This window comes from Maylandia zebra, linkage group LG19 (genome assembly GCF_041146795.1).
Source record: "Maylandia zebra isolate NMK-2024a linkage group LG19, Mzebra_GT3a, whole genome shotgun sequence".
Lineage (NCBI taxonomy): Eukaryota > Metazoa > Chordata > Actinopteri > Cichliformes > Cichlidae > Maylandia > Maylandia zebra.
Window position 1 is genome coordinate 27,672,804 of NC_135185.1, and position 26,834 is coordinate 27,699,637.

At 39.8% G+C, this 26,834-nt stretch overlaps 1 protein-coding gene across 2 annotated transcripts; it reads left to right on the forward strand.

Moving 5' to 3' along the window:
- Positions 1-228: 228 nt before the first annotated feature.
- On the forward strand, positions 229-21,918 carry adam17a (ADAM metallopeptidase domain 17a). Of its 2 annotated transcripts, XM_004540515.5 has the most exons (20): positions 229-461; positions 6,629-6,761; positions 8,029-8,162; positions 8,322-8,410; positions 8,997-9,180; positions 11,465-11,595; positions 11,775-11,861; positions 12,439-12,558; positions 12,935-13,079; positions 13,365-13,456; positions 13,824-13,976; positions 16,627-16,826; positions 16,914-17,017; positions 17,116-17,250; positions 17,560-17,687; positions 17,858-17,936; positions 18,116-18,204; positions 18,328-18,387; positions 19,229-19,265; positions 20,244-21,918. In XM_004540515.5, exons 1-20 carry the CDS (start codon positions 356-358, stop codon positions 20,618-20,620), a joined length of 2,583 nt encoding a protein of 860 aa, XP_004540572.3. In that variant the 5' UTR covers positions 229-355; the 3' UTR covers positions 20,621-21,918. The 2 variants fall into 2 exon arrangements, with proteins under 2 accessions (XP_004540572.3, XP_004540571.3); XM_004540514.5 differs by lacking the exon at positions 19,229-19,265 and having other exon boundaries at positions 230-461.
- The last annotated feature ends 4,916 nt before the right edge of the window (positions 21,919-26,834 follow it).

Sequence of the window (26,834 nt, forward strand, 5' to 3'; positions counted from 1 at the left end):
TGTTTACGGAATTGAGATTTTCTGTGTATTTAAAATTTTAAATGCAAAATGGCATTTACATTATTTCTATAGGTTTATTTATAAACTACAGATTATATATATGTATATATATATATATATATATATGTATATATATATATATATATATATCAAAATCAAGCGTTTTATCTAATGTCGTACATCAGTTTTGCTCTTCATGTGTCTGACGTCATTCGTCACTCCTTTCCAACGGCACATTAGCTTTTAGCGGATGTTTTCCATTCGGTGGACTTCCGGGTAGCTTAGCTAGCTGTCGAAACAAACGGATTATTTACCCCCGACAATGACAGCACATGTATAGAGAGCTCTGCTTAAAATGGAGAGCATACTTTTATTTACCCTTCTGGCTCCTTGCTGGGTAAACGCTGCAATTAAGCCAATGACTGCTACCGATGGGGACCACGAAGACCACCCCGAGTTTGGTAAGAAGCTAATTTAGCAATTCAGCCTAAGCAGAAGTTAGTTTACGGTAACATTAAAGCTATCTTCTGGATAATTTTGGTAAATAATAAATACTTTAAAGCAATGCCACTTATATTTTCTCGATCTTAGATATGTTATAACTTATTAACTCACGAAATCCCGAACAGTTGTTAATTGCGAGCACAGGGGCGTTTTACTGCGGTCAAGTGAGCCCTCACTTACGAAGTCGCAGTCAAGCTAGCCGCCCCGCCAGCCGCACCTAAAATGTGGTTGCACTACTCTTACGTATATTACGGTAAAGGTGCCGACTGGCTTAGAAACGCAGTGTTTTCTGTCCTGACACTATTTTACTTCACAATCCACTCCCAGTTTTGGTTAATCTCCACTTTCACCCCTGTGATCCACAGCCCAAATTACTGTATGATTCAGAGAAAATTAACAATAAAATTTACCCAATTTACTCAACTATACTTTTAATGTCCTCATCTTTGAGCTCAGATTACAGGAAAACTGAAAGAGGTGACGCAGATATCTCACTGGATTCTGACTCTGGGTGACCCCCACTCTGCATGCTGTGATCCACAGCCAAAATTACTGTACAGTTTTTGAGAAAATTGATAGTAAACTTTGCACAATTTACTCTACTGTACTCTATATATTCTCATCTTTGAGCTTAGATTACAGGAAAACTGTAAGAGGTGACGCAGATATTTCACTGGATTATGAATCTAGGCCATCTCCACTCTTCACCCTGTGATCCACAGCCCAAATTACTGTACAGTTTTTGAGAAAATTGATAGTAAAATCTTCCCATTTTGCTTTACTGTACTCTACATATTGACATCTTTGAGCTCAGATTACAGGAAAACTATAAGAGGTGACGCAGATATTTCACTGGATTCTGAATCTAGGCTGTCGCCACTCTTCACCCTGTCATCCACAGCCAAAATTACTGTACAGTTTTTGAGAAAATTCATGGTAAAATCTTCCCATTTTGCTTTACTGTACTCTACATATTGACATCTTTGAGCTCCGATTACAGGAAAACTATAAGAGGTGACGCAGATATTTCACTGGATTCTGAATCTAGGCTGTCGCCACTCTTCACCCTGTCATCCACAGCCAAAATTACTGTACAGTTTTTGAGAAAATTGATAGTAAAATCTTCCCATTTTGCTTTACTGTACTCTACATATTGACATCTTTGAGCTCCGATTACAGGAAAACTATAAGAGGTGACGCAGATATTTCACTGGATTCTGAATCTAGGCTGTCGCCACTCTGCACCCTGTCATCCACAGCCAAAATTACTGTACAGTTTTTGAGAAAATTCATGGTAAAATCTTCCCATTTTGCTTTACTGTACTCTACATATTGACATCTTTGAGCTCAGATTACAGGAAAACTGTAAGAGGTGACGCAGATATTTCACTGGATTATGAATCTAGGCTGTCGCCACTCTGCACCCTGTCATCCACAGCCAAAATTACTGTACAGTTTTTGAGAAAATTCATGGTAAAATCTTCCCATTTTGCTTTACTGTACTCTACATATTGACATCTTTGAGCTCAGATTACAGGAAAACTATAAGAGGTGACGCAGATATTTCACTGGATTCTGAATCTAGGCTGTCGCCACTCTTCACCCTGTCATCCACAGCCAAAATTACTGTACAGTTTTTGAGAAAATTCATGGTAAAATCTTCCCATTTTGCTTTACTGTACTCTACATATTGACATCTTTGAGCTCCGATTACAGGAAAACTGTAAGAGGTGACGCAGATATTTCACTGGATTATGAATCTAGGCCATCTCCACTCTTCACCCTGTGATCCACAGCCAAAATTACTGTATGGATTTTGAGAAAATTGATAGTAAACTTTGCACAATTTACTCTACTGTACTCTATATATTCTCATCTTTGAGCTTAGATTACAGGAAAACTGTAAGAGGTGACGCAGATATCTCACTGGATTATGACTCTGGGTGACCCCCACTCTGCACCCTGTGATCCACAGCAAAAATTACTGTATGGATTTTGAGAAAATTCATAGCAAAATCTTCCCATTTTGCTTTACTGTACTCTACAAATTGACATCTTTGGCCTCAGATTACAGGAAAACTATAAGAGGTGACGCAGATATCTCACTGTATTCTGACTCTAGGCTGTCGCCACTCTTCACCCTGTGATCCACAGCCAAAATTACTGTACGGTTTTTGAGAAAATTGATAGTAAACTTTGCACAATTTACTCTACTGTACTTTTAATATCCTCGTCTTTAACCTCACCCTTCCAGGGTGGCCTTTTGTTGTGGGCAGTCTGAGGTACACCTGTGCACTACTCATGATGTCAGATCAGCATCCTGATGTGGCACACCTGTGAGGTGGGATGGATTATCTCAATATGGCAGATGTGCCCACTACCACACATTTGGACTGATTTGTGACCACTGTTTGGGAGGGATGGTTATATTGTGTATCTGGAATGAATTTTCGGTCTCTACGTCCATCCCATGGGGAATGGGAGCAGTAACAAAGGTGTTGCGTTTATATTTTTGTTGAGTGTATCTAAACTGTGTAGTAGTAATATGAGAAATCAGTAATCTGAGAAATGTAATTTCTCACCCTGACCGGTTGAGGCAGATGGCCGCCCCTCCCTGAGCCTGGTTCTGCCGGAGGTTTCTTCCTGTTAAAAGGGAGTTTTTCCTTCCCACTGTTGCTCATAGGGGGTCATATGATTGTTGGGTTTTTCTCTGTATGTATTATTGTAAGGTTTAACTTATTATGTAAGTGCCTTAAGTTGACTATTGTTGTGATTAAGCACTGAATAAATAATGTCTAAAACTGAAGTTGATACTTGAGGTGGTGTGTGAATGACATTTTGAAAAATTTAAATTGTGTGTGGAAAGACATTTCTTGTAGTTAAGCAAATACTTCAATGAACTCATTTTGTTTGGTAATGGAATAGGATTTAATTTTATCAGAAATCCGTACAGTAATTTTGGCTGTGGATCACAGGGTGCAGAGTGGGGGTCACCCAGAGTCATAATCCAGTGAAATATCTGCGTCACCTCTTACAGTTTTCCTGTAATCTGAGGTCAAAGATGAGAATATTAAAAGTACAGTACAGTAAATTGTGCAAAGTTTACTATCAATTTTCTCAAAAACCGTACAGTAATTTTTTCTGTGGATCACAGGGTGAAGAGTGGCGACAGCCTAGAGTCATAATCCAGTGAGATATCTGCGTCACCTCTTACAGTTTTCCTGTAATCTGAGCTCAAAGATGTCAATATATAAAGTACAGTACAGTAAATTGTGCAAAGTTTACTATCAATTTTCTCAAAATCCGTACAGTAATTTTGGCTGTGGATCACAGGGTGCAGAGTGGAGACAGCCTAGAGTCAGAATCCAGTGAAATATCTGTGTCACCTCTTATAGTTTTCCTGTAATCTGAGCTCAAAGATGTCAATATGTAGAGTACAGTAAAGCAAAATGGGAAGATTTTACTATCAATTTTCTCAAAAACCGTACAGTAATTTTGGCTGTGGATGACAGGGTGCAGAGTGGCGACAGCCTAGATTCATAATCCAGTGAAATATCTGCGTCACCTCTTACAGTTTTCCTGTAATCTGAGCTCAAAGATGAGAATATATAGAGTATAGTACAGTAAATTGTGCAAAGTTTACTATCAATTTTCTAAAAATCCGTACAGTAATTTGGGCTGTGGATAACAGGGTGAAGAGTGGGGGTCACCCAGAGTCATAATCCAGTGAGATATCTGTGTCACCTCTTATAGTTTTCCTGTAATCTGAGCTCAAAGATGAGAATATATAGAGTACAGTAGAGTAAATTGTGCAAAGTTTACTATCAATTTTCTCAAAAACTGTACAGTAATTTGGGCTGTGGATAACAGGGTGAAGAGTGGGGGTCACCCAGAGTCATAATCCAGTGAAATATCTGCGTCACCTCTTACAGTTTTCCTGTAATCTGAGGTTAAAGACGAGGATATTAAAAGTACAGTAGAGTAAATTGTGCAAAGTTTACTATCAATTTTCTCAAAAACCGTACAGTAATTTTGGCTGTGGATCACAGGGTGAAGAGTGGCGACAGCCTAGAGTCAGAATACAGTGAAATATCTGCGTCACCTCTTATAGTTTTCCTGTAATCTGAGGCCAAAGATGTCAATATGTAGAGTACAGTAAAGCAAAATGGGAAGATTTTGCTATGAATTTTCTCAAAATCCATACAGTAATTTTTGCTGTGGATCACAGGGTGCAGAGTGGGGGTCACCCAGAGTCATAATCCAGTGAGATATCTGCGTCACCTCTTACAGTTTTCCTGTAATCTAAGCTCAAAGATGAGAATATATAGAGTACAGTAGAGTAAATTGTGCAAAGTTTACTATCAATTTTCTCAAAAACCGTACAGTAATTTTGGCTGTGGATCACAGGGTGAAGAGTGGAGACAGCCTAGATTCATAATCCAGTGAAATATCTGCGTCACCTCTTACAGTTTTCCTGTAATCGGAGATCAAAGATGTCAATATGTAGAGTACAGTAAAGCAAAATGGGAAGATTTTACCATGAATTTTCTCAAAAACTGTACAGTAATTTTGGCTGTGGATGACAGGGTGAAGAGTGGCGACAGCCTAGATTCAGAATCCAGTGAAATATCTGCGTCACCTCTTATAGTTTTCCTGTAATCTGAGGCCAAAGATGTCAATATGTAGAGTACAGTAAAGCAAAATGGGAAGATTTTGCTATGAATTTTCTCAAAATCCATACAGTAATTTTTGCTGTGGATCACAGGGTGCAGAGTGGCGACAGCCTAGATTCATAATCCAGTGAAATATCTGCGTCACCTCTTATGGTTTTCCTGTAATCTGAGCTCAAAAATGAGAATATATAGAGTATAGTACAGTAAATTGTGCAAAGTTTACTATCAATTTTCTCAAAATCCGTACAGTAATTTTTGCTGTGGATCACAGGGTGCAGAGTGGGGGTCACCCAGAGTCATAATCCAGTGAAATATCTGCGTCACCTCTTACAGTTTTCCTGTAATCTGAGGTTAAAGACGAGGATATTAAAAGTACAGTAGAGTAAATTGTGCAAAGTTTACTATCAATTTTCTCAAAAACCGTACAGTAATTTTGGCTGTGGATCACAGGGTGAAGAGTGGCGACAGCCTAGAGTCAGAATCCAGTGAGATATCTGCGTCACCTCTTACAGTTTCCCTGTAATCTGAGCTCAAAGATGAGAATATATAGAGTACAGTAGAGTAAATTGTGCAAAGTTTACTATCAATTTTCTCAAAAACTGTACAGTAATTTTGGCTGTGGATGACAGGGTGCAGAGTGGCGACAGCCTAGATTCATAATCCAGTGAAATATCTGCGTCACCTCTTACAGTTTTCCTGTAATCGGAGCTCAAAGATGTCAATGTATAAAGTACAGTAAAGCAAAATGGGAAGATTTTGCTATGAATTTTCTCAAAATCCATACAGTAATTTTTGCTGTGGATCACAGGGTGCAGAGTGGGGGTCCCCCAGAGTCAGAATCCAGTGAAATATCTGTGTCACCTCTTACAGTTTTCCTGTAATCAGAGCTCAAAGATGTCAATATGTTGAGTACAGTAAAGCATAATGGGAAGATTTTGATATGAATTTTCTCAAAATCCATACAGTAATTTTGGCTGTGGATCACAGGGTGAAGAGTGGAGATGGCCTAGAGTCAGAATCCAGTGAAATATCTGCGTCACCTCTTATAGTTTTCCTGTAATCTGAGGTCAAAGATGAGGACATTAAAAGTATAGTTGAGTAAATTGGGTAAATTTTATTGTTAATTTTCTCTGAATCATACAGTAATTTGGGCTGTGGATCACAGGGGGGAAAGTGGAGATACACTAAAAATGGGAGTGGATTGTGAAGTAAAATAGTGTCAGGACACAAAACACTGCGTTTCTAAGCCGGTCTTCACCCATACCGTAATATACGTAAGAGTAGTGCAACCACATTTTCGGTGCGGCTGGCGGGGTGGCTAGCTTGACTGTGACTTCGTAAGTGAGGGCTCACTTGACCGCAGTGGCGTTTTCACATGTGCAGACTTTTGTAAATGAACGAACTCAGTATGTCCTCGGTCTTATGTGACAGTTTTCCCCTTCATATTCCAGATTCTCTGAACTCAGTCCTGTCAGATTATGAGGTGCTGCCTTTGTCAGGCCTCCAGTTGCACTCTCTGAGGAAGAGGGACGTCCACACCCAGTCCCACCTTGAGCGTCTGGTGAGCTTCAGAGCCCTGCACAGGTACAACAATGAGCTCTTTTAAGCGATGTTGTTGAGTCGCTTCACTTTTCCTTTAGGTTTGTGTTAAAACAAAGACCCCTATAGCTGTGCACATGAGGTAAAAATCTTGATCAAATCTATGAGCAGATTTCCACTGTGATATTATACATTGGTTTTGGAGTAATGAGGACCTGGTAAAACATCTCTAACGTGTTTGACATGTTTTTTTTTTGTTTTTTTATCAGTCTCTTTAGAAACACAAATTTGTGTTTGTGGCTCAGAGATTATAACACTGATCTGCTGTTGTCTCACTAGTCACTATATTCTAATAATAATAATGATCACAATCAGTGGCACAATCAGGTCTCCAAGTGTTACAGAGAGGGTAAAAATTAATCTCATAGGAGCTTTGTTTTCTTTAAGCCATTTTTCTTGCACTTTCCTGATAATTCTTTCCTGATTTTCTCAAAGCATGCTTTGTTTTTTTTTCGTTTAGTCTTAACTGGGCTGCTTTTTTGCCCGAAGCACTCAGAACCTTTTCTTTTATTGGTGAATCCTACATGTGCATTACTGCCATCATTGCCAAATAGCAGTAATGGCAGAAACTGTGTAAGTCTTGGAAAAAGCTAAATGTTTTGCGTTCTACCTTTTAGAAACTGTTAAAAATCCACACAGCCATGGCTCAGTACAAACCTAATAGACTGTTGTGGCTGTTATAGACTGTTTTGTAAGAAGTGTTATTTGTAAAAAGAAAAGGCTCAGTTGAAGCGGTGAGTTCGTGCCTAGTTCCCTTTGTCTTGAAAGGGGAACAAGAAAGGTTTCAGTTTTGTTAGTTTTGTTAAATCCTCTCACGTCAAAAATAATTGAGATGACAATTCTAAATTTACACAAACTGTAAAATCGAAATGTGCCCAAAGACTATTTTTTTGCCTGCTCTATTTAATAATTGCAATTTATATTTACTAGCAAACTCCTGTGCGAGGTGTTTGGTGCTCAATTGAACTGTCAAATGTACAAATATATACAATTGTGGGATTTTTATAGAATATTTGTATATGCTATATAGATGTTGGCCCTCACACTGGATGTTCTACAGTGTTCCAATCTAGGAGGAGATACAGACACATACACACCGTGACACCAAAGTATCGAACCGAACCGTGAATTTTGTGTATCGTTGCACCCGTAGTAAATACTATGTCTGCTAAACCCAGTTTGATGTCTCACACAGGACCAAACAGCCATTTATTGGTTAAGTAAAATATGTTATCTTCTTTTCCAAATCCAGACATTTCAAACTTTACTTGACCACAAACACAGACCTTTTCACGGACAACTTCCAAGCTGTGTTTGTTGACAAACACGGGATGAAGGAAAATTATGATGTTCACCTCCAAAACTATTTCACTGGCCATGTTGTTGGTGAGTGAATGAAAAAAAACATATTTTCAGAATATAATTTTTCCAGTCTTTCATTTTAGAAGAGTTACAGTTTATATGTGGAAATCAAGCAAATTTTTATATATCTGAAGTAAATCCATATTTATTAAATGTTACTAATAATTTGTTTTATGTTCGCAGGGGAGGAGAATTCGCGTGTGCAGGCACACATAGACGGAGATGAGTTTTCTGCTCACATTCTGACTGATGAAGCAGAGTACAATGTAGAGGTATGCATCTGTATACCTGCTGTCTCCGTGCCAAAATAGAGGGAGAATTTAAATTCAGTATTTTTCTTTGTAAGACGCTTAACCTTAGCTGTTTCACATCATCAAGCCCGCACTCCTGAAGCATGTAACGGCAGCAATAACAAAACCAATACAAAACCCCAAAATCTATATGTATACAACAACTGAGTACAACGTGCTGGGCTTGCTTGCTGAGATATCATAAAATATTACCAGTATAGAGCTTACCTATAGTGTCAGTTGAAAAAGATGCTAGATTAGTAGAAAGTGAGGCAGCTAAATAATCGATGCCTTGTAGAAATGAGCTTATTTTGTGTGATTAAAAATGCCCAATATCTGTTCTAATTATTCACAACTAACATGTGAAACTACACAGAAGTAAACGATACAGTGCATTTTTCATATTGTGTAAATCTGACACACCTGCCAGTCCATTCCCACCACACCACTACCCTTACTGTCTTTTTTTCTCCAGCTATCAATACTCACGTTTCATCAAGCTCTGTGATTTTTTTCTCTCTAATACCAGCTCTTTCTTTCTCTCTTTAAAAAATTTATAAAAATGCAGCCCCTGTGGAGATTTACCGATTCCCCAACTGATGGGAGGTTGCTGGTTTATCGCTCAGAAGATGTCAAGAATCTGAGCCGCATTGCTTCTCCAAAAGTGTGTGGCTACGTCAACGCTGAGCCCCTTTTGCCACAGAATACCAGAGGGGACTGGGAAGGGCAGGAGAGGGTGGACCAGGAAGAGGGTGAGCTGTGCTTTTTAACTCTCTTGAAGTGGTGAATCTCGCAAATCTGTGCAGATATTTGTGCTGTTACAGCGTGGGCTCTGTGCTGGTGTGGATTATAGGAGTAGGTGAAAAAGAGTAGGAGGATAGCAAATGTTTAAGGTGGAGAGAAAGAAAGAGGAGCCTGTAGTGAGACAAAGGAGGTGGGTGTTGGATTCAGTCACTTTAATACAAGCCTTTCTATCTCCATCCTGTGTTATGCACATACACACTGATCACAAGTAGGCATTATGTAAAAACCAAATGCCTCTTCATTCTTTTGTGCTGCTTTGGAAATGTAAAGAATATAACAGCGCGATGTGCCAGAGGAAATGTATGCAACAGCTCTCACTGGTTCCTGGTTGAAAATGCTCTTTGGGGAAATGAGCTGAGGTGAAGGTTCGTATGGAGGAGGAGGCATTAAAATTCATGGATGCTCCTCTGCCCAATGAGCGGACTCTGAGTCGTCACTGGTCTCCCACTGCTTGTTGTGGAGGACAGTGAAGCGCACACCCACACTTTTGAATAGTGTCGAGTGTACTGTGTGATGTAATGCCCCAAAGGATGTCTTCCTGTTTTCCTTTTCTGTAATGCATTATTTATGGTGTGTGAGTCTCACTTAAACATTTCTAGGTAGAATATTCAGATTTTTATGACGAACATACTGTGACCGTTACACGGTAAAATGACTTTGCACATGCATTCGAATAATTTATTTATTTATTTTTAAATTGTATTAATCGTCATTCTTTCCTAAAGGATTTGCTGTTGATTTTATCTTGGGTAGTAGGTTGTAGATTTTTAGTCTATTAAAAGCACAGATTTATAATGAAGGATCGCCTTAGTTTATATGGAGGGCTGCAAGAGCCAAAATGAGTTAAATAAATTATATATTAATATGAATTGTAACATTTAATGTGTAAGTAATTAAATATTATTTTATTTAAAAAATGTAAAAGATTGTTTATGTATTTATTTTAAATTTTAATTAAATATTGACTCATATTTAATTAATTATCTAATGATGTGTGTTGTTGCCAACTTAGTCATCCAGATGAGGAAATCCCCAAAAGTTCGTTTTATTCATCTGGATCTTATCAAAGTGACAAAACGTTCGTTCCACTGAAAGCGCTACGTCCAGGTGAACAGAACCAACTTTTGGATGTTTAATGATGTGATTGTTTAATTTATTTTTGCACTCATGGCCCTCCACCTTTTATAGAAGAGTTTTTTTTAAAGCTGGGTGATGTAGGGCTCTTTGCACAATAGGAGGAATTGTGCAAAGAGCCCCTTAAAATAACCCCCAAAACCCTTAAAAATAACCCAAAAAATAAAATAAATAAATGAATAAAATAAAGCCATCTTCTGTTTAGTTTGAAAATCCTTGCAGCAAGAGAACTTTGTTTCCTTCGTGTCTAAACACATATTTGGCTTATATTTGAAGGACCCTGCTGAGGAACATGATTAATTGAATATTGACAATGAATGCAGGGGCAGCAGACTGGTGCAGCGGTTAGCACTGTTACCTCACAGCATGAAGGTTCTGGTTCTGTGCCCGTGTGGGTCGTCTGTCTTCTTCACACAGTCCAAAAACATGCATATTAGTTTAGCTGTTGATTCTAAATTGTCCGTAGTTGTGAGTGTGAGCGCGAATGGTTGTTTGTGTGTCTGTGTTAATGTTGTTGTAAACCGCCAACCTGTCAGGGGTGTACCTCGTGATGGCTAGGTTGCGACCTTAAATTGGAAAAGTGAGTGGGTAGATGGATTAATGCTAGACTTTTAATAAAGGAAGAACAAAGCAACTTAAGCGGACTAAAAATAAATAACTGAGTATATCATGAATACCTACGCTTAAGGTAGGTGATGGAGCCCAACACTGTATGATCTGCGCATTAAATTACCTTGTGTTTACAGTGGCTTTGTTCCTCCCTGTAAAGTACACCTCATCCACATTTATTGTGCTGTTAAACCTCTATAATAAGGCTAAATCTGCTATTTAAATCTGGCCTGAACAGAGGTAGAGCTTAATCAGATCACAGCCAAGCAAAAAAAGAGAAGTCATGTTACTATATCTGAAAATGAGGACAATTAACAATGGGATATTGGAGCGTGGCCTCATTGTCCAGCATCTTTATGTACTTTGTACTTAATCTGTCTTACCTGAGACTTATCTGGTGAGGCAATGCTACAAAAAAAGATTCTACTTTTCTGAATCTTTTGCTTGTACTTATTCTTTCTCTCTGCTTCTGTTGCTTCGTCCTGGCAGAATACCACCACAGAGAGAAGAGACAAGTTCACGATCACAAGAAGAATACCTGTCCCCTGTTGCTGGTTGCAGACTACCGCTTCTACAGACACATGGGCCGCAAAGAAGAGAGCATTACTCTGAACTACCTGGTCTGATTTTCTAATGTGTTATTATACATGTATATTTCAGCAGAATAACTTTTGTCACATTTTGTTTCCCGTTGAAAGAGTAATTGTAAATAAAGCCAGCAGGAATTTTGTTGTTTGCATATTCAGGTGTGTCAAAATGCTTTATTTGTATGTCTGATTATTTTCTTTTCCTATCCCAGATTGAGCTAATTGATCGAGTTGACGATATTTATAGAAACACAACATGGAGTAAGGAATTTAAAAACTATGGGGTCCAGATCCATCAGGTGTGTACGTGGCTGTGTGTCATAACATTACAGTACTGTCAAATATTGACATTTTGATCCACTTGTGGCGATTTAGTGTCAGTCGGTGCTGCTCCCAGCCTCACGATGGCTGATGTTTTATATTGCGTCACTCCGGAAATGAGGCTGAGAATAACGCTGCCCCCTCAGTGGCTTTGAGAAGTGCATTTTTAGGAGAAACTGGAAGCTTTTGTGCATTCCTCGTTGGGTAATTTAATTTGTTCCACTGGCTTTGGGAATGAATAGAAACACTGTTTGTCACACTATGAACTCAGTGCGTTCTCACTGAAAAGATATGCATTCATTTAGCTGCTTAATGACTAATTTTCTTCACAATAAATGTCAAGAGGAACTTGAACTGTGTCACATTTAACCCCCAGTAAGGGTCTGAAAGGGAACGCCCAACACATTGCTCTTATTACTTTAATAGCTTTTCAAATAAAATGTTCCACGTAGCACTTATTATTAGCATTACACTTAGGGGCATGGCTTTAATTTAAATTTTGTATTACTCAGAAATGACACTTACTGAAATTGTGTCTTTGGTTACTATTCGCAGATCATTATTAACAAGGAGCCTACAAAGCCTCCCCCTAACCAGCCCAACTGGGTCCATTACAACATGGAGGACAGCCCTGTAAAAGGAAAGGAGGTCTGGGACGTGAAGAGACTTCTGGAGGTACAAAAGCAAGAAAACCAAAGTGTATAGATACACAAAGTTCAAAGGGGCCTTTTCAGGCAAAACTGACTGGATTCATATTTCCAAGATTAGTTTTGGAAATCATTCAGTTCAACTCAATCAGGTTGTTTAATCCATTTACACAAATGCATAAAAATAGTGAGTTCAAGTAGCTGAGCACAGGTTTGTTTGAGGTAATATGGTAAATAAGTTGAGTGCATCATGTAAAATGTCCTGGTATAAGATAAATATTGTTCCAAATCAAAGAGTTTTACACAGAGCTCAGTTTCTGAATGTCCAATATTTTTGTATTGCCATTGAAAAATAATTAGGATTTACAGAAATGGTGACAAATAAGAATCCTCTTGTCCTGCAGCAATTCAGCTCGGACATTGCTGACAATGCCTCTAGTGTGTGTCTGGCCCACCTGTTTACATACCAGGACTTTGATGAGGGGACACTGGGTCTGGCGTATGTGGCCCCCTCCAAACCTCAGGCTCTAGGTGGACTCTGCCCAAAACGTAAGATCACTTTTTGATTATTTGCATGGAGGATTTTTCTAATGTCATTTTGAAAGCCTAACTTTTAGCGTTTCCCTGTTAGGACAATTAGTTCCATTAAAATTTACTGCACTGGCACAGCTCTTGACCAGATGGACAAACTATGATTTCTACTCTGTGAAGCTAAAAACAAAAAGAAAAACGAGCCATAATATTGAAAAGAAACCAAACAAAAAGCCATGTGTTGGAGGCTTTTTTTAGAACAAACAAAAAAAGGTACTGACACTTTCCTTTGTAATTTTCTAGCTTACTATCCATCTCATTCTTCAAAGAAGCCGAGTTATCTCAACACAGGCCTGACAAGCACCAAGAACTACGGCAAAACCATCCTCACAAAGGTCTGTTTCGTCTCATTTCTTTAGTCATAATTTCAGAATAAAACGAGTTGCTGGGTGCAGTTCAGCCAAGATGTTACGCAACATGTCAGTCTGCCAAGCTGAGGTTCTAGGTAGAGCAGACACACCTTTTTGTGTGGGTGTGATGAGTATCGATGTCAAGTCAGGCTGCATTTTGACACCCCAAGTAGCGTTATGCTCCACGCTCATCTGCAAAACGCTTACTGTTATAAATATAATGTGCAAAACTTAACTATGTAATTATAACTTTTACCTTTATTTTAAACAGAATGGATTTTAGATTCTAGATTTATTCTTAGGTAGCTTAAAAATTAAGCATTAAAAATTAATGTTGTTTTTGTCTCATCAGGAGGCGGATTTGGTAACTACTCATGAGCTGGGCCATAACTTTGGAGCAGAGCATGATCCTGATAATATACCGTACTGTGCCCCCAGTGATGACCAGGGGGGGAAGTTTGTCATGTACCCTATTGCTGTGAGTGGAGATCATGTCAACAACAAGGTAACTATCCATTCATGTAATATAAAAACATATATGCTTGGTAAGCCTGACATCATTAGCTATTTCCAGGGTTCAGATGCTTCTTCACTTCCCAAAGTAAACACAGTGAAGCAACACTGAGAGTTAAATAGTCCAGGTTCTTTCAGCTACAGTATCATGATCAATGTGTCTGTCGTCCAAGGTGTTACAATAAAGTTTAACATCCAGGTATCCATGAAAAAGCAGCCTTAGAAATGATCGAGAAGCTAGTTAGCTAGTTTCCACCTAAAGAGGAGTTGCCATGTTATGATTAAAGAGAGAAAAAACAAAACTACACTGTACATCTTTGCACACTAAACATAAAAAACTAAATGTCAGTGACCTTTGGAGGATTAGTGAAATTGCGCTACTTGAAATAAAGTTGAGACCTAAACACCAGGAAGATGAAAGAGGAGGGTTAAACTGTTCTTCGTGAAAGTCCATGTTGACACAGAGACAAATACAGTCACATGCCAGGAAGAGAGAACGTCTGCGATGACCCACAATGTTAGTCATTAATACATAGCTGTGTGAATTAGTATTACTCACTATGAATAAGACCTGATCCTAAGCTTAATTAAATCTTGGTCCTTCTTATGTTGAGCTCACAGGCTGCAGTGTACACAGTGAGTTCTGGATTTAGTTTAAATATGTGCGGCACAGGAGTAGTGCTGATAAAAGGCCAGATAGGTGATTATTTTTGGCAGGATTAAAGAAAAGACAACAAAAAGAAAACAACCATGATAAGCACAGTAGATACTTGGTCCTGGAGACAGGGCTGGCATGTCATAACTAGACAAGGGGGGGGGCAGACCCAACAATACTTCAGCTGTGCTCGTAGTTCAGCTACTACTTGATTTGCTTTGATCAAAAAGTTGTGGGAATGGACAAACTATTGGTTATAAGTGATTGGCATCATCTTTTTGTGCAACTCTGTGGTGAAATCAAACGGTGTACAGTGTGAGAGGTCAGAACAGCAAGTCCACAACAGAAACAGAATTATTATCGTTTTGATTACTTTCATTTGGACTTTTTGTTTTTCATTTGGTTAAGTTTCAGTAAGTTTCCAGAGTGAGTTTGCTCGTTTCAGTTATCGTTGAAAATGTTTCGTTTCCATCCATCCATCCATCTTCATCCGCTTTATCCGGAGCCAGGTCGCGGGGGCAGCAGCCTAAGCAAAGAGGCCCAGACCTCCCTCTCCCCAGCCACCTCCTCCAGCTCATCCGGGGGAACACCAAGGCGTTCCCAGGCCAGCCGAGAGATATAATCTCTCCAGCGTGTCCTGGGTCTGCCCCGGGGCCTCCTCCCGGTGGGACACGCCTGGAACACCTCACCCAGGAGGCGCCCAGGGGGCATCCTTGTCAGATGCCCGAACCACCTCAGCTGGCTCCTTTCGATGTGGAGCAGCAGCTGCTCTACTCTGAGCCCCTCCCGGATGGCCGAACCTCTCACCCTATCTCTAAGGGAGAGGCCAGCCACCCTTCGGAGGAAGCTCATTTCCGCCGCTTGTATCCGCGATCTCGTTCTTTCGGTCACTACCCACAGCTCGTGGCCATAGGTGAGGGTAGGGACGTAGATCGACCGGTAAATTGAGAGCTTCGCTTTTACACTCAGCTCCCTCTTCACCACGACGGACCGGTGCAGCGTCCGCATTACTGCAGCCGCAGCCCCAATCCGTCTGTCGATCTCCGGCTCCCTTCTCCCATCACTCGCGAACAAGACCCCGAGATACTTGAACTCCTCCACTTGGGGCAGGAACTCATCCCCGACCCGGAGTGGGCACTCCACCCTTTTCCGGCTGAGAACCATGGCCTTTCGTTTTGTTTCCATTTAGTTTTTATTTGTTTCAGTTTTAGTCTGTAATGTTATTATTGTATCGATGGATTATGCCAGAGGCAAGGTTTAGGAAAATCAGTTTCAGCTTTACATTTTAAACACAGAACTTGTAGAAAGCAGTCGACTTAAAGTCCCCTTTTGTTACAGCCAAACAAATAAAAATCTGACCAGTTTTAATTATTTTCGAAAGTCTAGTTTTTATTTTAGTTAGCTAAAATGTCACATTTTGTTTTAGTTAACCATAATAACCTTGCCAACAAGTTGTACTTGAGGGGGCAGATCAATCAAATTTACAGCAGGTAGCATTGTTTATTTATTTTTTTTAAATAGGCTATGATGCCGTTTAGTTTGAATAGACTGCTGCATACCAGGATATATGTCTGCAAGATGAGCTGAGATGATACAGAATGTGATGGGCAGAATGGATGGCAGCTTCTGGTTGTGCAGAAGGTGGGATAACTGAGTCACAGTTGTTCCTGTGAAATTAACAACACACGCAAAATCTTATGCGCTTCCTCCATCATTGGCCTTATGATTTCTGCAGCTTCACATCAACCACGTTAGGTGTTTGAGGAGAAGCATAAAACAAGATAATTGCATAAACTGTTAAACCTTTTGAGATTCAGGTTTGGAAAATTTAGAGGCAAGTGATTTGCGTATGTCATTATTTCAGCGTTAAAGATTCATGACTATTCTTTGTCACATCACCTTTAATCACACACACAAAATAACAGTAAAAATTTAGTCCTCTTTAACCTGTTACAGATTAATTCTTATCTTCTTGTTTTTCCTCAAGCATTTCTCCAACTGCAGCAAGGCTTCTGTAGAGAAGACATTAAGTCACAAGGCACCGCTGTGCTTCAAAGAGAGGAACAGCAAAGTCTGTGGAAACTCCAGAGTGGAGAATGGGGAAGATTGTGACCCTGGGCTTCTCCACCTCAATGATGACCCCTGCTGCACCTCCAATTGCAAGTTCAAAAGTCATGCAAAGTGCAGGTATGAAATCCAAAAGATGGATCTATAAGGAATTTTTTTGAAAAACAACAATCGAATTAAATGTTGGATTAATTGATTTCTTTACAGTGACAGAAACAGCCCTTGCTGCAAGAACTGCACTTATGCAAAGAGAGGAACAGTGTGCCAGGAGCCCATCAATGCTACCTGTAAAGGCAAATCAGTCTGCACAGGTGATCGCCTCCTGCTGGTGTAACACGAGAACTGCAGCAGTTATTCAAGCCTGCCTATTAAAAAACTAGATAAATTAACCCTTTTCTTCACATAACAGGTAACAGCAGTGAATGCCCACCTCCTGAAAATGCTGCTGACAAAACAGTGTGTGTTGACAAAGGCCTGTGTCGCAATGGAGAGTGTGTGCCCTTCTGTGAGGCTGAGCTGAACCTTCAGCCTTGCGCTTGCAATGGTGATTTTTATTTCTTTCAACAACATTTGAAAATGTCTGAGATTTGCTGAATAAGCCTGGAGACTCTCACTGATTATAGAGGTAATCAGATGGAGGAGTATCTAGACAAGCAAAAATCAATGAGTTTGGAAAGAAATGACAAGATCACAGATGAATTTTTCTTTTTTGGATTTACAGCTGGAAGTAACATATTAAGAATAAAAGGGACTGTTTGAATAAGCTTGGATATTCTTTCAATATATCCAGGATATAAATGTTCTCAATATTTTTTTAAATGCTTCTTGTGTTGATCGTCTCTTCTGCTTCCAGATACTGAGCACTCCTGTAAAGTGTGCTGCAGGAGTAAAAATGGCACCTGCTCTCCCTACTCTAAAGGTGGCAACTTTCTATTCCTTCGCAAAGGAAAACCCTGCACCGTGGGCTTCTGTGATGAAGGCGTGAGTTACCAAACCTTTATACTTCTCTGCTCTGCAATCAAGAAACCTGCTGATCCTATCATATTTCTGTATTTCTGAACTACAGTAGTGCTGACAAAACTGTGTCAGCGTTACAACATTTTGGAGATATTATTTTTATTTCAATGTCAACTTTGTTTTCGGTCATAAAGGGAAAGTGCATGAAGCAGGTACAGGATGTGATTGAGAGGCTGTGGGACTTTATTGACAAGCTGGACATAAACACATTTGGTAAGTCGGCGTTAAAAAGTGTGTGAAAATGCTTCCAGATACAATAAAACTCTGAATAATTGTGATATTGTTTTAATGTTTATGACTGTAGTAGCTTAGCTTAGTCAAATTCAAAGTTTTTCTTCTTCTTCTCCTCTTTTGTGTGTTTATCACTATCCTCCACCTCATCACCACATCAGGGAAGTTCTTGGCTGATAACATAGTGGGCTCAGTCGTGGTGTTTTCCCTCATCTTCTGGATTCCTCTCAGTATCCTGGTTCACTGTGTGGTAAGAAGCTGCTGAATATCCATTTGCACTGATCCCCATTGTCTTCAGTGTACAATGAGCAGCTGATATTTGCATCATTAGCACTATGCTTATGCTGTCCTTTTCTGTTACCTCTATCTTTAGGACAAGCGACTCGACCAGCAGTATGAGGAGAACACAAAGTCATTTTATTATCCTCCAAATGTAAGTTCTTCAACTTTCCAGTGCTCACACACGCTGATCCTGTGCACCACCGTTGCTCTCTTGCACCAGACTAACCAAACTAATCCAGTTCCATATTGCTTCTTAAAAACTGACCTCTTTAATCAAGCAGGGAGAAGAAACAGGAAGGACTGTAACTGAGGATCAGGGATTGGCCTTTTTTCATTGCAAATGAGAAATTAAGACATAAATTCAAAACTGCAGTGTAACATTTAAAGTTCAAAGTATTGCTTATATCTTATGCTGGAGCATACGGCAACCCCCTCATTGCCAGAAAACAAGATCTGTTTTTAGCTCCTCTTCTTTCCAGCTGACTTTCCTCAGATTGGCTGAGCCTTTTAAACAGAAGGTTTAACCAAAAGTCTTGTGTGTCTGCTGCTGATTTTCCTTCTCTGATCATCCTGCAGCACCAAGAGTAAAAGGAAACATGATGAAATTAGCATTTAGAGCATCTTAAGCCTGAGCTTTTAGTTCATAGGGAGCCTGGCCATGTTTTATATGTGCTTCCCACATTGAAACGGTATATGTGTGACAAAAGATGAGAAAAATCAAAATAGGCCAACTTTAAAATTTGCTAACAGTTATGGTTTTTGTTGCTGAGCTGGGAAATTGTGGTTTTACCTTTAATATCATTATTTGATGTTGGAAAAGGCTAGTGGTAAACCAGCCCAGACCTGGAAAAATAAAAGGGTAAGAATGAGAATCAGAAGACTCTCTTTAAATTGTATAAACCAGTGGTCAGATAATCCACAAGCAATGGCCTCACTGTCACTGCTGGGTTTTCTGAATGACCTGTCCATCACTCTTTGCCTTGGAACTGCAGCAGATGGTGGAAATTTGTAGTAGAGCTCCCGCCATAGGTGAGTGTGTGTGCGACGGCTTGGTGTTGCAATGCGTTGCCATTGAGTCCATGACGGTGCATGGTCAGTGGCCCACGTTTGGGATACTCTTGCAGTCACTTACTGCTTGATGGTAATCACTGATCCAGCTGCACATTTGCAGCCCCTCGAACTCGTCTTCATCTGACAAATAAAGTGAGGGAGGCTCGCACAGCTTCATGTGACTGAACAGCTGTGGAGCAGCAGATCAGGAATTGCCTCAAGTAAGCAAGATTGCACTTTTGGAGTATTCAAACATCGAGACGACCAAACGGGTTTCACATTGTTGTCGTTCGTGAAATTGGATGCAGTGTGTGTCGACATTTTTCAGTTTTTAGTTGCTCTTCAAAGCCAAAACAAGAAGCGTTTAGGTGACTGTTTTTATTTTTTGTTTAGTGGCTGTGTGCACTGTGTGAGGTCCTTCTTTGGGTTTGATTGGAGGGAGAAGAAAAAGACTGGGGGGTACATTCCTCTTAAGACCTTTCTTGCAGACATTTTGACTTGTTAGAGCATTTTTAAGCGCTCGCACAAATGATCAAATTAATGATGGCTTAGTTCCATTTAGGTTTGCTTTTAAATCCTGCAGCTGAACCAATGTGTTTAATATCAGGGTGCTGGTAACCCTAAATGGATTGCAGTCATAATTAATAAATCACATTTGCCTGACACTTCAAAATGGTCAAAGGCAGAAAGGTTTTTGTTTTTACTCATTCCCACCTTAAGCTATTGGGTGTGTTTTAAGAGTGTAGATAAGAGTAGATAGGAGCTACTTAAAGGTAGCGCAATCAGCAACATGAGGTTATTATTATAAAACATATGTTGGGGAGTTAAACTGTAAAGTTCTGGGATACATGTGATGCTCTGAATTAAACAGAATGTAGTAAAAAGGGAATGGGTGCCACCTCAGTCACACACAGCTGTGACTTGCCTCCGTCCTCACATGCTGTTCTCCCTCTTCAGAATCAAGACGTGCTGAGCAACCTCGAGTCAGCATCCGTGCGCATCGTCAAGCCTCTTCAGCCTCCCTCCTCCTCCGGCGGCCGGACCGTGCCCTTCATCCATCAACAACAGCCTCAGCCGCAGAGCCAGGTCCGGGCCACACTCGCAACCAACACCAGTACCCCGGCCCCCGATCTGAACTCCGGCCCCACCCCGGACAGCGCAGGGGGGCTGCGGATGGCCACCATCCAGGAGGACACCAGCAGCGGCTCTCACCTGGGAGAGGAGGGCCTGCTGGAAGATTTCACAACCGCAGGAGCCTGCTCGTCGGCTACGAAATCCTCCTTCGAGGATCTGACCGAACAGAACCTACCAGCCAAGGACCGACGGCGCCTTAAGAGGCAGGAACGCATTGATACTAAAGAGACGGAGTGCTGAGAGAGGAAAAACAAAAAACAAGTGCGTTTGCACAAGCGTCCTGATATTTGTTTTGTTTTTTTTAGGGAACACGAACAAATGTGCAGCATCATATGCTTTTCTTTCTTATTGCAACCGGTGTTAAAGCGTAACATATCTTTCTCAGATCTTAGTGCTCTAAAAGTGTTTATTCAGTCACATGAAATTAGATTGAGTCACTGAACAAATACAACACAGGAAGTCTCAAAGCCCTCTAACACTAAATCCAAATAAGTTCATGTTTTTGTGCCTTTTTCACTAAGGTATCTATTTCCATGGCCATTTGAAGCTTTTGAGTGTCTGTGGAAATAAACCTGCCAGTTCTTTAAACAATGTTCATTTTGTTTAAGCTAATGGCTAAATGTTTTTCTGACAATGCAAATATTGGTCAGGAACAAAAAGAGATTATATTAAATATTTAACTGTAATCCCTGCAGATTGAAAATGATTACACAAATACTTATTCGTAGGTTTATTATGTGTTATATGGTAAGTAACCGTAACATTTCTTGCTCCAAACAGCGCCTAGAAGCAGAACAAACCTTAGCAGTACGATGCAGAATTCTCTATATTAATGTTGTAAGTGTAACTATTTTTCAGTGAAGGAAACATTTACTGGAAGTGCAAACAACACATAAAGGAGGAGTTGGTCTAGAAGTATTTTAACATCACTGGAGAATTGAAGTTTACATGCTTACACATTCTGTCTCATCAGCTGTTTCTTTGAGGTACTGTGTAAGTAGCATTATTGTGTTATTTGGTAGGTGGAGCTTAAAGTGGGGAGAAGTAATATCAGCTTTGCTAAAGCTTCAGTATTGTGATGTTTGAACCTGTAGAAAACAATATGGTGCTTTTTTGGATTTTGTGACCAACTATCCCACGGTGACTCTCATCTATATACAATTCCCAGCAGCAGACAACTCCAACATTCTGTATTTAATATTTGAATATATATTTTTTAATTTTCTGTCTGTGTGCCAAGGTGAGCTATGCACCTGTTTATTGTTACCTGCTGTGTCTCATGTTAAGAAAACATGTATGGTCAAAATAAAAACACTAGCTTTTAGTGTACAGGATGGATGTGAATGTTAGTGAACAAAACAGGCCTGCTGTATATCAGATGATGTGTATATTCTTAATGTTTTTATGCTTACAAAACTCTACTCAAGTTTCTTTTAAAGTTTTTGCTTGCATTTCCTACACAAATGTCAAAATAATAAAAAATCTTTGTGCACTGATACATGGTCTCACATTTTTATCTATTCAGCTGCTGTGTGATGCACACCAGTGGTCCTCACTGCGCAATGTTAAAAGAAAGGCTTCATTTTTATCAGCTGGTTTTCACATAGGCCAAACATCTCTAAGGATATTTCTCCATTGTCTATAAATACATGTCAACAACATGTAGCAACAACTACTACTGATTCATACATGTCCATCACTTTGGATGAGTGCATGTTTTTTTGCACACTGTCATCCTGTGCACTGTCCCAGCATGATTAGACCTTAGCGATGAACCTTGTTGCCAAAAAGCAAAGCCAGTGGGAGCAACATCTTCCAGAGCTAAAGCTCCGTTCACCAGCACTACTGGTGAGCCTTGTCTATAACAATGCCATGTTTACATCACATACCAAATGTAGTCATTTTTTTTAAATTAACAGAATGATATATAGGATGTGATACTGATTACATAGTACTGATCCTCACCTGAGTACATTTTGTTTTATAATTTCCCTGAGGTCCAGAACATCTCCATCATAATGATCATATCTTGTTTGGGGATGCTGCCCTGCCACACAGTTTGTAGGCCTCAAAAACCTGTTGATCTCAGTACACCTGCAGATTCAAGGAGACATACTTTTACAGGTGACAGTATGTACTAAAGTATATGTAATTTAAACTTTTTTCATAACATTATGAAGTTGTGTGATATGCGAGTGAGAGATTATGACAAACATCCAGAAAAGTCTTGTGATCATGCAGTCATGTCTGAAACTTCTCCCACACCGAGTGCAAGACAGGGTGGAAAAACCCTTTAATTCATAGTGTTCTTGTTGCAGTGAAACGCTAAAAGATTTAAAACAAAAAATAAGGGCACATAAAGTGACACTGCTTGCTTTTTGCAAACTACTTTCACAAAAAGCCCATTATGGATTATGCTCAAGTACACTGTTGTGTAAAATTTACTTTAGTAAATTTACTTGTTTCATGCTTGGTCATGCAAGTTCTGTAAGTGAGTGAAAATAATTCCACAATTTTTTTTTAGACATTTTTAGACACTCTAAGCTTTTTGAAAAAGAAAATTATCAAATTGTAACACAGAGTGTGGTCAGACTGCTTTTGTTACACACAAATACCTGTACACGTTTGTAAATCTTAGTTTACGCTAAGAGATCAGAGGAGAAGGGTGGAGTGCCCACTCCAGGTCAGGGATGAGTTCCTCCTCCAAGTGGAAGAGTTTAAGTATCTCAGGGTCTTGTTCACGAGTGATGGGAGAAGGGAGCAGGAGATCGACAGACAGATTGGTGCTCTCAATTTACTGGTCAATCTAGGTCCCTACCCTCACCTGTGGTCACGAGCTGTGGGTAGTGACTGAAAGAACAAGACTGCAGATACAAATGGCTAATATGAGCTTCCTCAGAAGCGTGGATGGCCTCTCCCTTAGAGGGGAGGCCAAGTGGCTTCTTTCCACATGGAAAGAAGCCACTTGAGGTGGTTCGGGCATCTGAGAAGAACACCTCCTGGGGTGAGGTGATCCGGGCATGTCCCACTGAGAGGAGGCCCCCGTGCCTTGGTGTTCCCCCAAACAAGCTGAAGGAGGTGGGTGGGGAGAGGGAGGTCTGGGCTTCTTTGCTTGGGCTGCTGCCCCCGTGATCCGCGATCCAGTAGAGTTGAGTATGTGGGTTACGCCCATTAAAAACTTGCCAGATTTTCTAATACAATACCAAACAGCACATTCTGCTATTCACTCTTGCTTTGAGCTTTGATACCCAGGTGCTCCAGTCATGTTCCTGATTGATACAAGTTTGATTTACTGAATACTAGCTAAGCAATCTAAGCAATCTACAGAATCTACAGAATCAACAAATTTCTTCCAGTCAGCGAATGCTGCATATAATTTTATTTTTTGCTTGTTGCAACGTGCATAAAATTAAAAGGTTAAAACTAATGAAACTAGTTTTGAAAATTTTTTTTTTATTTGATTCAATTTTATATCATGAAATATGCAGAAAAAATAGAATTGGGCTGAAAGGTCTAATGCTTCATAACGTATTCAGGTTGTGTATCATATTTTTTAAAAGTAACTAAGTAAGAAAGTAACAAATTACTTACAAAAATAAGCAATCAGTAAAGTAATGGGATTAATTTCTTGGAGAAGTAATCAGTAATTAGTAAATAATTACTATTTTCAAGTAACTTGACCAACACAGGGTATTACCGTATGAAGTGGCAGATGTTAAAGAAACTGTTCGGCTACATGTCCAGTAGGTGGTGCAGACGACTGTCAGGATCCACTAATTCACCACAGTCAGAGTCTTTTGGATTACCTCTGCATCAGCTGAAGGAGTTAGTTTATTTAGTTTTTTGGTTATGTCATAGAATAAAAAGGCCCACATTTTGGAAGGATTTAAGCCCATAAATAAACAGCAGAAATATCCATGTATAGAAAACCTTTTTCTATTAGAAAAAATTCTAATAATGTATAGATACATATCAATACTCAATAACTCATTGTTCCACTTACAATAGCTGTAAGTGCAGCTTACCATGACTTGAGTGTTATCTCACACATCAACCACGGTAAAGCGTGTTATAGACAAGCCAGCCCACTGTGACCATTTCATGCTTTGCCTCTTTCAAAGTGTGAAATATACATGCATGCAAAAATTGCAGTAAGCTGTGGTTACAGCAGAGGGAGACATTTTATTTCAAGCCAAAGTGAAAAGAACCACAGGAAAGCATTTAAAAATGAAATTATTAACACATTTACAATTAAATATACATCAGCTGCCTAGCACTGCTCTGCTCACTACTGTGATATGGAGTTGCACACAAGTGTTTCTGTTTGCAACACTTTGCAAGATGTTGAAAGAGATGGAAGGAAAGATCTTACTGTGAACTAGCTCCGGCCTTGAGTTGAATTATTTCTTCAAGAAGTCACTTGGATGAGTGACGAAATGTTTCTCCCACACATAGGGTTTTAGATAGCACCTCCTCTCCTGACTTAGCTTGTTTTTGTTTGTTATTTTGGCCTGTGTTCACCAGGGAGTTAAGTTTTCAGTGGAGACAAATAAACCACCGTTCACTTAATAAATAGTTTTTTCTTCCCAAACCGTCACTTCCTTTTTAACCCTTATGCTACGTTCCTGTACCCCTAGACTGGGGCGTAACACATCTGAAATGAAAAGCCTGTAAACGTGTGTTCCAGCCTCCTGACTTTGCTGGCACTCGGTCTTCATACTCGACTCCAGATCTGGACTTGTGTTGAACTCGACTGAGGTGGTCTGATCAGACACAGCGCTGCTGTTTGCTGCAGCTGTCCAAAAATCACAGACAAAGTCAGGAATGTTTTTACCTCGTCTAGCTGCTCTGTGTGTGTGTGTGTGTGTGTGTGTGTACAGGTCACATGACAGCACAGCATTTTCTACCCACAGTTTGAACTGAGCAAGAAATAACAAATGTATTTATTCAACTTACAGACAATAAAAAAACAAACAGGAATCAGTGTAAAATTTAATAACTTTTATTGATGTTAACTTTTTAAAAAGTTATTAAAAAGAAAACCCCAACAGAAAAACCCCTCTGAGCAAGCACTTGGCGACAGTGGGGAAGAAAAACTCCCTTTTAAGAGGGAGAAACTTCCGGCAGAACCAGGCTCAGTGAGGGGACAGCCATCTGCCGCGACCGTTCCAAGGGGTTATCACAATTTTTTTCTACAATGCATCAACCTTGTTTTGTCTCCTGGTGAAACAAAACAGTCGGCCTATAGATGAGAAAAACCGACGTATGCAACTTGGCTTCTTCGAAAGTTTGGCTGCCTCTTCTATGAAAATTTTAACAATCGTATTGTCGACTGTTGGTTCATTTAATTCCATGTTTTGCAGAACTACTTCTGCCTCTTGCCACTGTTTACACAGGGCTTTGAAAATCACCTTCTCAAAGTTTTTGAACTTCCTTAAGGGGATTTGATCAATTTCATCCCTGATTTTAGCCCAGATTTTTTCGCTAAGCCTCTTGTAGATGGTTAAAACTCTTTCTGGACTTATGACTTTACCTGATTTTTTTATAACCCGCTTAACTAGTTCTTCCATACATGTTTCCACAAAAAATCGGTATTTTTCTTTGTTTTGAGACAATTCATCCTTTGCTACCAAAGGGTGTTTTTTGAATTGATTTTGCATGCTGGCTTCATGTTGAGCCGAGGATTTCTTTGGGGTTACATCATTTTCCAAAGAGGTTCCTGCTTTATCTACAGCCTGCGTGGTGTCACGGTTTTTCTTGTCTATTGGAGTTCTGGGCTCGTCAGATGTATCAATGATATTTGTGGCAACATTTTCTGCTGTGTTGTTCACGTTGACTGTTGTTTTCTGTTGTTCAGGAGCTGTCTGTGTCTCCTTTGAGGCCACTGTTGTTGTGATGTTTTCTGTGATGTTGATCAAATCCCTTGTTTTCTGTAGAATCACAGCCTTAATGTGATCTGCCAGCGATGCATTATCCTCTGAGTTTTCAGGTGTTTCCATGGTATTTTGGATATTAGTGATAAGTGTGGCACCAGCGGAATTTTCTGCTGTGCTGTTCACGTTGACTGTTGCTTTCTGTAAAATAACAACTGGCACACAGATTAGATTTCCCATGATGCGGTCACCTGTGTTAGAGGTCTGTGCAAGTTCAGGAGCTGTTTCTGTCTCCTCTAAGGCCACTGTTGTTGTGCTATTTTCTGGGATGTTTAACAAATCCATTGCTTTCTGTAGAATCACAGCCTTAATTTGATCTGCCAGCGATGCATAATCCTCTGAGTTTTCAGTTGTTTCCGTGGTATTTTGGATATTAGTGATAAATGTGACATCAGCGGAATTTTCTGCTGTGCTGTGCAAGTTGGCTGTTGTTTCCTGTGAAATATGAGCTGGCATTTCCGTGTTGCGGTCAACTGTGTTA